This window comes from Meleagris gallopavo, chromosome 11 (genome assembly GCF_000146605.3).
Source record: "Meleagris gallopavo isolate NT-WF06-2002-E0010 breed Aviagen turkey brand Nicholas breeding stock chromosome 11, Turkey_5.1, whole genome shotgun sequence".
Taxonomy (NCBI): domain Eukaryota; kingdom Metazoa; phylum Chordata; class Aves; order Galliformes; family Phasianidae; genus Meleagris; species Meleagris gallopavo.
The window spans coordinates 4,196,480-4,210,375 of record NC_015021.2 but is presented as its reverse complement, the minus strand read 5'-3'; the positions used below and the strand labels follow the sequence as shown (position 1 = coordinate 4,210,375).

At 34.9% G+C, this 13,896-nt stretch overlaps 1 protein-coding gene across 1 annotated transcript in view; it reads left to right on the top strand.

Annotated features, from left to right (window-relative positions):
• The window catches only part of LOC100541413 (delta and Notch-like epidermal growth factor-related receptor), a 75,781-nt gene that overhangs the window by 34,356 nt on the left and 27,529 nt on the right, over window positions 1–13,896 (top strand). The window contains exons 5-6 of the mRNA XM_010716652.1: window positions 4,236–4,381; window positions 9,886–10,039. Of these exons, the coding sequence (XP_010714954.1) occupies window positions 4,236–4,381; window positions 9,886–10,039 (300 nt within the window). The remainder of the gene's footprint in view (window positions 1–4,235; window positions 4,382–9,885; window positions 10,040–13,896) is intronic.

Sequence of the window (13,896 nt, the reverse complement as noted above, 5' to 3'; positions counted from 1 at the left end):
ATAAGCACAGTGGGGAAAATGTGAAATAGGAAATCTATGAGTAGATCAGCCTTGTCACCCTTACGCTGTGCTTTCACCATTATCTTGGACAGTAAACAGCAGAGTCCTTGAAGCTGTGGGAGGTCACACTCTAAGCTACTGTCACATCGCTTTAATAAGCTGTATGCAAGCGCTGTCCTAAGTACACTCTTGCTAGCTAACTATTTCATAATCCCATCACCGGTTTTAGTCCGGTTAGATTATCAAGCTGACTAATTGTTTAGCAGCGGTGACATTTTGAAATTGTTCTTTGTTATAGGGGAGAATCAATCTGCTTAGGGATTTTTGTATGCTAGGTATATCAATTAATTTGCTTAGTTAATAAATATGTTTTGACTCTCAGTCCTGCAAAACTCATCTCCAACTTGAAAGTCAGGTTGTATACCATTTCTTCCCAAAGTTTTGGTAATAATTTTCTGATACCCCAATTTTGCTTTGTGTTGTACCTATGTATGCCTATTATGGTAAATCTGCTTCCCATGGCTGTGCAGAAGTGTTACTGAGAATATAACCTGACCAGCACAATGCTTATCTCTATCATTGTAATGGTCATTGTCTGAGAACAGAGTATATGTTTGATTTTAAGAGTCTAGGATGACTTTTCAGTCTTTGTAGTGAAGGAAGAAAACATTTTCAAACAGACTGTGACTGTGATAAAGGGTGTAAAGGGCTGAGGGGGAGCAGTGAGTTTTGCAGTCTCTTATTAAAAAAAAAGAAAAACCCAAAAACTTTTAAAATTGCTGTTTCATGTGACATTTGAAAAAAAATAAATAAATCTGAAATGGATCTTTGATTCTCGCTAAAGCTTATTTATCACAATAGGAACGAGATATGGTACTTGGTACTTTCAAAAGCAGTATCTGACAAAGGCTTTTGTAACAAAACACAGTAAGTGTACTGATTTGTATAGAAGTTGGGAGGTTAGATTAATTGTATCGCTTATAAATAGCAGTATTTGTGTGCAAAGTAGCAGTTCTGTTATTGCAGCTGTATATTTGAGTCCCTAGGTGCTATGTTACCTAGCAGTATCCTTACAGAATGATCTCAGGTGTTCTGTCCAAGCATCCTATGGTACTGATGTCCTAGAAGTACTGCATCAAATATTATGCATGTCACTGTCTACCTGTTTTGCACTTTTTTTCTTCTTCTGTATGATAACAATCGTAATACAAACCAGGAAAGGATTCCTGACCCATTTTTTTCAGATTCAGTAGAACAGTTTTAGTGTCAGGCCTCTGAGGGTAGTAGTAGGCCTTAATGACCTGACCATGAAAAGATGGAAAAGATGATGAGTGACTGGCTATTTGCAAATCAGAAGCATGCTTCCATTATTTCAGTGTATAATGGTAAATTTTCACAAATTGTGCTTTGATTATATGCTTGATATACTTCATTTTTGGAGTCTTTGAATGTTGAACACATATTCGAAGGATTGAGCTCTCTTAAATGTACTAGATAAATAACTACTATTTGAGTTAGCGATACATGCTACTGTAAGAAGGAGAAATGGGTTTGTATTGTTAAATTATATTTACTACTATATGTTTAGATCACAAAAGCACGATGATAAATAGAGTAGGTGCTTGTGGTTGTCTTCACAGCGTAGAGATAGTACAAGTATAAGATTACACAAGCCAAGTAGTCGCTTCTTACTCTGTTGCAAATATGGTTGCTAATTGCTAACTCAATAGTCTGGACTAAATACAGGTATAAAGAAGTCATATGTTGTGAGTCGAATAAAGGTTAAAATGGTAATCTGAATGGCACAATGTGATAGTTCTAAAAGCGCCTGAATGTAAATAATATTGTCATTTTTTTTTTTTTAATTCCTTATTTTTAATTCTCACCTTTTTGATGCAAGAGAAATAGGAGCACATGTGCTTTGCTCTACTAGGATTAAGTTGGTGAACTAGCAGGATGGAGTGAGTATAGTATTTTACCCAGTGTACTGCCAATGAAATCATTCAGGCATTTCTCAGACTATCAACTGTGTGTGCACAAAGCTTGAAAATGCCTCCTCTGCAATATAAACGACTTGTCACATCATATCCTGATTTATTAGGTTTTAAAATTGTTTCAGTGTTACTGCTGTAATTAGCTCAACCGCAAATTGTTCAACTCTGATGTCATTATGTTTTAACCAGCTTTAGAAAACCGGTAAGATTAAAATGAACAAAATTACCTTTTGCTATAAACAACTTCAATCTTTTTCTTCAGACGTCAGGTGAAAGGAGCTGTAAGCGTTCTGAAAATATTCTCATACCTACAAGTTAAAAATAGAACTTACTCTACTTCAGTCACTGTTACAGGAATTGAAGAAGGAATTAATTAACCTGTGTTAAGCAGGGAGTCATGTTTAGATGATTAGGCAACTCTCTTCTAGGCGTAGAACTTTAAGATTTCAGAAAGTTTTATGCAACTTCTATAGAAGGGAATATGTATAGCCGTATTTTTATCTTTCTAGTCTTTGGAAATTAGGTGAGATAATTAGAAATTACAGGAAAACGTGTGGCATTCCAGTGAGAATAATGGCTTCTTCAGTGGTTTGCCTAAGGGATTTAGATACCAAAATAGAACAGCACTCGAAGTAGAAAGAAGGTTGATTTGATATTCCTTTAGGGAACTGTCCTGAAGAATATGTAACAATCTGCTTCAGACAAGAAAACGTGAACCCAAAGACATTTTCTAAATACCACATTCTTCCGAGCATTCACATATAATTGCATGACTGCCTGTGACAATCACGTTCAATTGTTAAAGGAAAGAATTCTGGCTGCATTTTAGAGCAGATGGGCAAAAAGGAGGTGTGTATTGAGGCCAGAATAAACTGGCTTTCTTAGAAGAGGTCAGCAGATTACAGTAATTTCCATTGGGTAAAACAGACCATTAGGCATTTATAACTGTCCCTTGTACAGTTTTAATCTGGTCTTGTAGAATATTTAACTGACTCATGCAACTTGTATTCAAGTTGATAACAATTGTATTGGGTATGAGATTTTGCTGCTTTGAAGACATGGCTTAGTGTTTCTAGTATGGACAATTTATTGTTCAAAGAAAGCACCATTTTAAAAAGTGAGATCTAAAAATGAATGACAGTGGAATTCTTCCATGTCATTTGCTTTGCAATTTGTATAATTAGTCACACTTGAGACTTTCGTATGCAGAATGTAAGTAATGTTCAGCAGCTGTTCTGGAAAGAGAATTTACTTGAATTTCAAGCAGTTTCTTGAGAAATTGGTGTATTACTGTTCCTTATAAATGCTTACTGATATATATATAAATATATATATATATATATATATAAAATACCAATACTGTATTATCTTTTGTAGTTGAGAACATATTGTTCAATTTCCAGTCTGTAGTGCAAGAAACTTTATTGCATCTTGAAAGTTCCTTTGAAACCTATGCCAGAAATGAATTTTAGAATTTAGAACAAAGAATATTAGGAAAAAAAATTGTGTCATATACTTCCTGCCTCCATTTGCAGTCATATTTTTAAAAATTAAGGATATTTTATTTTACAAATATTTCTATTAGAAATATGGGTGATAAGGATGTTTTGTGCTCCAGTGTGTTTTAGTAGCTTCCAACCCACAATTTTTTTTTTCAGTTCCATAAAATTATAGTGCCTAGTATCAGCTCATAGAGTGATAGGACATTCAGATATAACTTGTATTGCAAATACTGAAAGGAATACTGTCGAGTGGAGTACATCCTTGGAGAGTTCATCAAAGAGGCAGCACTGAGATTGTCCATTTTTTACCATTGTCATTCTGCTTAAGATCTGTGTGCTTTCTAGCTCTACTTTAAGTAACTGCTGAAATTTATATAAATGTTTTCCTCCACTGAGATTGATTTTAATATTCCTTGCCATTAAATACTTAAGTACATAAACTATCAAAAAGATAGCAGACTAAGTAGTTGATGATTAGAAACCTGAGAAATGAAAGAAGACTAGAGCCCTACAAGTAGATCTGTTTCACCAGCCTTCTCTTCTTTTGTTAACCATAAGAAGTGCTTACAAACTCTATTCCAATTTGTGTTTACATGCATTAAATTTAGGTAAGACTGTATGAAGTATGAGAAATCATGTTCAGTTCAGTTCTGTTTGTCTAGTAGATGAGCATCACTATGTATTAACTTATACTTTTTTTTCCCCCATGTGTTAATGATTTCTTTTTCTTTTTTTAAAGGCTTTTTGAATGATTCAGTTACCAAGTGCATTGTGGCTTTACGGTTGACTGTGATAGTGAAAGTCAGTACCTGCATGCCCGCGGGAAGCCATTCAGATAAATTCCAGTGTTCAGGAAAAGGAAAATGTATCACGAAACCAGATGAGGTAAGGTGAACTTATCAAGATCTTTGCATAATTTGGAAATTTTCTGCCCATAAAAAATGCAAGGGAAATTGTTCTTGGTCCTTTGAGTATGTGCTACCTTGCTGCTGTGCAATAGGCTTCAAAAACCATAGACGTTACTAAATAGTAATGGTGTATTTATGAAATAATTTGATAATGTTTGGAAATCTTCCTGTGCTCACATTATATTGAGAGATTAGAATGACAATGGCAATTTCATTGACCACTGTAACATTTTTGTGCCATCTACTAACAACAACAAAAAAATCATATATGTTAACTTTCCATGCTGTATACCTCTTTGACAAAACCAGACTGGCATTCTATGATCAAGAGCCTGTATTCTTTGCTGCCTTCTATACATGTTGATTTTAATAAAGTAATATGCAGCACAAAGATGTGCAGCTAATATTTGGTTTTAATAACATTCATTTGGGAGATAAAAGCAATAGTAACTGTTGAGTAAATATTAACAGCTGCGAGCCTGCTGTGAACACAGAAAATCTGGCATATTTAGGGAATTCACTAATAGTTCATCTGCTACCATTTTGTGATTTAAATTCTCAATAAGCATGTTTGATAGAAAAATGCCGCTCTGACTTGTAACAACAATAATTAAGTTGCTGCAGTAACCTATCTGTGTGTGGCAATGCTAACATCTGGAACAACTTAACATCTTTATTCTTTGAAAATTAAATTTTAAAATGCTTAAGGTAATGTGAACACAATGACTGTTATCCAAATAACTTGTTCATGCAGTATACTATTTTATGGTCCAGCTTAGTTTTTCTGCTTTCCTGTATCTGCCATTTTTCTAGAGATTCAGCATTTTGAGTTTGATTTATGTAAATAATATGTTCAGATGTTCTATATATAGTGGTATATGAAAACATCTTCCCTTTTTCAATTTTTTTGTCATGTTGAGAGTTAAAGGCTTTGATAAACAGTCATATGTTCTGTTTTTCATGTTAGTCCATTTTTATGTCCTTAATTTCTTTATTTTACTGCAAGCTGTATGTCACAAAGAGAACATACATTAATTCCTGTATCTATGCAGAAGCATTAATATATTTTTATTAAGAAAAACGCATCGGTTGCTTTTAATAATCACCCATGTTTAAAAAATCTCTGATATGTGGAATTTTACTTATTAATAAATTATAATAATCTTTAAAAAGAAAGGCAAATTGGCTTAATGGCAGCAAAGGGGAGCTTGAGAAAAGGGAACTCAGTATCATTATTATTATATTATTATGTACATCCACATCTTTAATCCTGACTGTGCATACAGTGTTTTTCCTTCTGTGGAAAACGAATAGGAAAATTTAAAATTACTCCTATCTTTTCACAGTTTTGAGGAGCAGTAACAGCACAATGTGTTAAGGTAGTGTTTATAACAGAATGTGCATCAGACATCCCTGTAGCTGAAGCTATGAGATATGGCAATCATGCTGAAGTCCGTTTCTAGAAAAGCATTTACTAGTTCATACTAGTCAAAGAACTAAAATTAGCAGGATTCTATCTCTTTAATAACATTTTAACTTCAGAAAAATAAATTTTTGCTGTCAGAAACTGTTACCTTGAACAGATGAAGAAGTTTCCCAGTGATACTCTGCAGTTTTCTTCAGACCTATGCCAAGTAGTGCTCTGAGAAGGGGCAACTCAGTAAAACCTCATTGTTTCCAAATGTTGTTTATTTATGACCAAACTCGTCCTCCAAGGATAATAAAAAAGTTATTTTGTCTATTCAGCCACAGTGATTTTTCAAATCTGACAGTTTTCCTTACCCATTAGTGTATTAGTTGCATAATAGAATTTCAGCTGGGAAACTGAATCAGGCCCAGCATGAGCATCGTAGTTAAAAATAGAAGGTGTATATTTCATTAAACAGGATGTTTTTGCCATTGTTTAAGTCGTCTTCGGGGAGATGTATCATAAAATGTCTTTATGGTTTCCCTAATGATGAAGCAAACAACTGCCAAAATTATATGCCTGCCATGTACCAACCAACTGCTGAGTTGTTTCCCCCAAGACCTTCTGCATTTCTTTATCCAGAACAGAAACTTTAATTTTCTTTAGGTTTGCAACATGCCTTTTGTGATTTGCTGTTTATTTTTATCTATAATTCATTCAGTTTGCACACTCTAGTCTTGCAGGATGCAAAGCAACTTCTTAGTGGAATTCATAAAAGGCCTAATGTGGTGAATATGCTCAGAGCTGTTCTGGCTGTAGTCATTTTGCTTCCAGTGCTGAGAAGATTGATTGCCTTTGTTTTTTCATGTACTTCATAGTTTTATACCAAATCTAGTAGTAACACATTTGCATAATGGAAACTTTAAATGTAATTAACAATCTGCAGTAATATAAGTGCAGTGGCATACTGTCATCCGTGAGGCACATAAACTATAAACAAATGAATTTTTGTCTAACCTGGAAGTCTTGGCTGGTTTTTAGTTATTTCTTGCTTGTAAATAAATAGCTTACCATCTACTGAACTGGGTGTTTTTTACGGAATGTGGACATAAAATTGTAAGCTCATAATGACAGTTTCTTTTTCAGTTGTTGTTGGCACTGAACATAAAATTCACAACTTTGAACAAAATTCTTTGAAGTGAAGTGATGCTGTGTTAAAGTGATGCCTTTTCCCCCTTTGTCTGAGCTTAGTACCTCTGTTTTGCAGAGCTTAGTACCTCTGTTTTGCTGTCGTGCTTGCCATTCTTCCACAACGGAAAAGTGAATGCTCAGAAAGATAATACTGGTCTTGGTATTATCACCAAATAAATACCAAATTGACATTTATTAACTCTCACCAGAACGAGTTGTCCTCAGACAAATTGGCTATGAATTGAAGAGAGAAATCCTATTGTAATCCAGAGAGAAGTTTGTTATGAATTTCTGATTCTGTGTAGGATTTTAAAGTGAGCTATAGACATCCATTAGATTTGAGATCTACAGTTCTGGTTCTATGGAGACATAATGATTTTTTTCACAGATTGCTCCGTTCTTGCATTAAGTGAGGAAGAACAGACTGTGTAAATATGGAGTTTTATTGCTAGTGTTAGAACCACTTATATTTATAGAAAAAAAAAAACCTGCCTGCACTGAGAAATAATGAATCAAATTGAATAATGATGATTTCCATGTCTTCTATAGGTTCTAAGTTCATTGGAGTAGATCCACTTGATTTTATTTGTCTTTATTAACACCAGCTCCCTGTACGCCTAAAGGCGTGTCTTTTTGGTTATCAACTTTGTTTCCAAAGTACAGTATACTCCTAAATACAAAATAAGTATTTATCACACAGAAGTGTTTTGCTCAATTGACTCACTGGAAGGATTGCCATGAATGCTCAAAGTATTTTGTCAAGAAAAAGCAGACCCAAAGCATTATTTCGGTAGGGAGGGGATAGTTCCATAATTCAGACCAGACCATCTTTTTTTCCGTAGGGTAAAAAGTAAAATTATTTTATGCCTCCAGTGAGTTTGTAATCAGTGACAAAAAATGAAAACAGTGCATCAACCAGAAATTTTCTTTAATGATATTAAAAAAACAAACAAACATAAGATATTACTAAGATTTTTCAGAGAAATATGTAAACTTCTTAAAATTGGAGTTGAAAATCAGTGTGTAATTTAATTCTTCTCTGTTTGATTACTTTGACATAATATTGATGATAAGGAATGGCACACAGTGTTCATGGCATGGGCTATGCAATTTATTAATGCCTTTGTCTATGAATCTATGTCAGGATTGTATTTATTGTACATAAAAGTTGTATAGTTTTTACCTATGGATGCCCAGTGCTAGTATTATAGCCCATGGGCATAATCTACGCCACCACTGAAAATCATGGCACTTTTGAAACTATTTCTATATCCTCTGTCAGTAGAGCAGCCTCCAAATGTAAGAGAGGGAGGAAAGGAAAAGAAAGCAGGATTTAGCATGCATGGTGTTATGTAGCACAATTTTGTCTGCTCTGATATGTTGTAAATTTTTGTATTTAAAATATGAGGAACTGTTCTGGAAATACAGCCCAGTATCCTGTTCTGGAATAACAGCAAAACTGCCGTGATGAGTGATGCAGTTTTTCAGCTGTTTGCCTGTTTTTTCCTTCTTATTGAACTACATCCTAGTCTGGAAACATCTCATTGCTGGTGTGAAATATATGCAGAGCAGTTCTGTGAGCAGGCTTCTGTCACTCCTGATAAATAACATGCACATTGTTGAGTTTTGGAGATGTAAAATATATATTTCCTTGGATATAAGGATAATGTTTTTAGCATTTTTTACAATAAAGATGTTGAGGCACTGACGCAGGTTGCCCAGAGATGTGGTGGAAGCGCCGTCCCTGGCGATATTCAAGGCCAGGGTGCACCAGGCTCTGAGCACCTGATGGAGCTGTAGGTGTTCCTGTTCGTTGCAGGGTGTAGGACTAGATGGCCTGTAAGAGCCTCTTCCAAATCAAATGATCGTATGATTCTATTATAACATTAATTCTTGTTTAGATTCTATCAATGCAGTATTTTTAAGGAAAAATGTACTGCATTTTACTATCATCTCTCTTTCTTTCTTTGTATGAAGTTCATTGTCTTTTTTTTTTTTTTCTTAATACACAGCTGTTTATTTGCATGAAGCAAACAGAAGTAAAAATAGAAAATAAAATGCTGACATGGCCTTTTTGTTTCTGGTTCCATGCACGTTTTGTGCTTTGCTTTGCAACGTCTGTGCCTGGGACAGCTGTGTGCATTGAGCCCAAGTGATGGGGCTGGGAAATGCAGAAGTGAGTGCGGCTGCCATCTAGTGCTTAATGAACAGAGGAAGGGGGCATTTGATTTAAATGGATATATCAGATGAGAGCTTTCCTTGCTTCCATCCTTAAATGCATCCCTGGCAATTTAAATATTTTTTAAAATTTAATTATGTTTTATTACTTAAAAAAAATGCTGAATACCACACTGTACCTATGACAGTTATTTCTTCAACAGGAATAGAGCTCTTAATCCTTTATTATGCAGCAAAAGCAGCATGTCTTGGAAAAGATGTTAAATACATTCAGAAGGAGACGTGTTTTAGCAGGACCAGAGTGGCTTGTGTCTCCTGAAGTGAGCCCCAGCACTGCTCATCCCATAGGAGGTGCTCCTTTGTAGCAGGGTTTTGTTGTGGTAAATCTATATATTACAAATCTTGGTAATTATACTGGTATAAAAATATAATTTCTGGAATGGGAGAAAAAAAGTATATTGATTTAGGCATCATGGATCTGATCCATGTCTAGTGGAGATTCCCTGGCTTGATTAAAAATCTGACCTGAAGAACTGGTACAGGTTTAGTATTTCAAATGGTAACTTCATGCTTTTTTATGTATTCATGTCAGCTACTTGTGTTTCAAATGGAACAGCAGCAGATACATTCTTGTTCATAGAGCAGTCAATGAAAATATATCCTTTGAAAATTCATTGTGGAGTACAAATCTTGCTTGTTTTTAGGCAACGTTTTTCTGTGAGTGCGAGGATGAATACTGGGGCCCCCTGTGTGAGGAATTTGATGCTTGTCAAAGCCAGCCCTGCCAGAACAACGCAACCTGCACCGACCTAGCACAGAAACACGACGGGAGCAATTTCACCTGCAGCTGCCTGCCTGGTGGGTATTGTATTGTGTTCTGAATAATGCAGTTTTGTTTTAACATTCGGAGCATATCTTTTGCAGATCAGCGAACTGTGCATCTTCAGACAGTAGGAAAGAGGGAAAATAAAACAACAACATAAGGTCAGCTTTAAAGGGCTGGAAAATTCTTCAGCTGTGAATATTGGCACAAGAGGCGCAGTACCATACAGCCAAACCAAAACCACTGTGAGGGAATTATTCATATAGAATCATAGAATCATGAAATCACTTGGATTGGAGGATACCTCAAAGATCTTGGAGTTCCAGCCCCCAGCTGGCTGCCCCCCACTGCATGAGGCTGCCCAGGGCCCCACACAGCCTGGCCATGAGTACCTCCAGGGATGGGGCATCCGCAGCTTCTCAATCTGTTCCAGTGCCTCACCACTCTGAATATTTTTTTCTAACTTAAATCTCCCTACTTTTAATTTAAAACCATTCCTATTGTTCTAACACTATCAGACCTTGTAAAAAGTCATTCGCCTCCTGTTTAAACGTTCTCTTCAAGTACCGGAAGGCCATAATGAAGTCTGTCTGGAGCCTTCTCTTCTCCAAGCTAAACAAGCCCAACTACCTCCATCTACCTTCATAAGAGAGGTGCTCCAGCCCTCTGAACACCTTTGTGGTCCTCCTCTGGACTCAGCCCAACAGCTCTGCATCCTTCTTGTCCTGGATGACCTAATAGAACTAACAGAACTTTACCTAGTGAGATGACCCAAATTATTTAGTTTGCTGTCTAAAATCAACTTTTTTAATTTTTTTTCCCCCAGTATAGATTTTAAGTATACAACATATCAAACCTTTCAATAAATGTTCCTTCACTGTCACTAGTAAATTCTTTTCTTCACTCACAGGGTGACATGGAAAAGCCCTCAACACAAACTACACTTGTTGAATTGTTCCTCAGAATTAACTTAAACTTTGAAAACTATTAAAAAATGCATAAACTAAATTTAGTAATTTGTAGATTTGATTAATCATCGAATGTCTGAGTTTTCTGAAGTTATTTCAAGAACATCTGCCATTAAAATTTGATCAAATGAGTATAGACATTTTAATTGAAATTAAAATTAAACAAAACATGACAGTCATAGTTAAAAGCTGGAATGTAAATTAATGTCACATGCTGATGGAAGAACCCTACAAAGTGACTGTTACAGGAAACTCAGTGCTATCTTAAATCTTACATTTCAAAGCCAAGCTCAGTTATAATAGCACAATTACTTTATTTTTAACTAACATAAGAAAGTTAGTAAAGTAACAATAAAACTATCAGACTTAAATAAATTTCTGGTAATTTATTTGTTTCCTACCCATATTTTATTGTGCATTTTATTTTATAGAAAAAGCGAGCAATTTACTGGCTGATAAGTTATGAGATCATTTACTAGACAGTTGACATTACAGGGATCTTATCTGGAAAAAAAAACAGAAATGGAAGGTACTTCTGGAATTGGTCCGCAACCTTGCAGTATAGAAATTTCTTAAAATGCAGATGGAGAAATGGATATTTTGATCAGGCTCCCAACGGTTGTCTCTAAATTGTCATCTAAATAAACATTTTAAAGCTGGGTGTGTGGATTAAAATTATATAAAGGGTACAACTAACAACACTTTATTTTGATCTCAGGTGGGATTATGGAGTGGGCCTTCTTATATTCCCTTCGATTTGTGAATATTCTCATTTGCTACCTTTATGCACAGACTAGGCTGTGCCAAAAAACATGTCTGAGCCAGGAATAGGTGGATAAGAGATGCTTTCATGTGGCAGCTATGTACCATTCTCTGAACTGTTTTGTTAACTTAGCAGTTCAGAGAATCAGCCATGGCAAATAATTAAGAACCTTTCATTTCCTCCGAAGGACATGATCATTCCTGTTAATGTGTTTTATGCCTCTCGGATTTTCTCTTTTTCTCTCTTTGCTTAAGAATCGTTGTAGTGAACAGGCAGCAGAAAAATGATTTATATTTGAATTTTTACATGGACATCAATTTATACTGCTCTAAAAATTAGATATGAAGTTATTATGCACGTGTAATCTATTCTAATTTTATAAATATGTGAATGGATCAGCTGTTACTTTAACAACGTATGTAAACGTAGTTGAATAATAATTTAAATACAAGAGGGAAAAGATCAGAGTAAAACAAGATTGAAATATTTAAACAGTCCATACAATTAATGTCACATTGACTGTGACTGATTCAGAATTCTCTGGGATTTTGACAAGTAGTTTTTAATTCGAAAAAATAATTAACGTGCAGGATATGTTCATTTTATGTATTTACTGAGATAACTGTCTTGGAAATTGTTCTGCATTAAGAACTCCTGGCTAAATTTCTCTTTTTACATTTCCTATCTTAGGAGAATTGGAATTGGCCTCTTCTCCTGTGTAACTGGTGATAGAACTAGAGAGAATGGCCTCAAGTAGCACCAGGGAAGGTTTGGGTTGGATATGAGGAAAAATTTCTTCTCTGAAGGAATGGTCAGGCACTGGAATGGGCTGCCCAGGGAAATGATGAAGTCGCTGTCCCTGGAGATGTCCAAGAAACATTTAGATGTTGTACTGAGGGACATGGTTTAGTGGTGAAATAATGGTGATAGGTGGACAACTGGACTAGCTTATCTTAGAGGTCTTTTTGAACCTTGGTGATTCTTTGATTCTAAATCCAGGCATAATCCTAGGAAGCCTACCTGCAGTTCATAAAATCAGAGTTTTTACTAGATTATTACCTTCTGATCTTCATATAAAATATTTTAAAAATACTTCAAAATTCTTGCCTTTGGTTGCCTAAAAAAAGCTCTAGGAGGAATATTTATGAGAATTCTGATGTGCTACCTGAAAGCCCAAGAACGTTTCCATTAGGAAAACTTAATGTTTTGATGTTTTACGGCTGAGCTTCGTACAGTAACATAAATATGCTTCCCACTTAGCTACAAGACTCCAAAGATGATTATTGCTTCCATTATTATATTTAAGTCTGCAATATTTCCTGCTTCTATTGTGAAGTTACAAATTATAGTGCCTTGATGCAGCAAATGTTATTTTATTTCTGTAACGATGTAAAAACCCAAGGTATTGCTGTTGTTGTTATGATCCCAGATACCTGCATCAAGTGCTTGTCTTTTTTTTTTTTTACCATTTGGCCTCTCCAGTTTTCAAAGGCTTCCTATGAGTTAAAGAAGTAGTCACTGTCAGGGACAAGTATTTGAATTACTTGTCTGAGAAAGTGTTAACATAGGTGTAGAAAAAACATTGTGTTGATACTGTGAGATGCATTGTAGAAAGGAAACAGTGACTAAGAACAGAACAGTTTATTGAACAAACTGTATTTCTGTTACATATTTTGGATATATATTTTCTTTGACATCTTTATTTCTTTAAACTCTTTTAATCCTTTTCATTTAAAATTTATTTCTCTAAAATTTATTTTTTTGCCTTTTTAACTACATAACTATTTCTTCTCCTTGTCTCTGCAAAAAATGTTAGCTTGTACTGGAAAAAAAAACAACTCTAAATACTTCCTTCTAAAAAATCCCTCCAGTTTATCATGGTAGAACACAAAGCTTATAGTCGATGGAATTAAGCTATTTAGCTTCTATATATAAAGACTCCCCTTCTGAATAACAGCATGATCAAGTTTCTCTGTAGAGAAAGAAAAGACAAATATAGTTAACTCCATTTATTACATTCTAGACCTTGCAAGATATGCTTTATGACCTCAAATCATTATATTTTGTAAAAATATTTTTCTTTGTTGTTGTTGTTGTTGATAACAAATCTAAAATATTATCCAGATGGCTTAACTAATATTAACTTGTGTTCCTCCTGGTA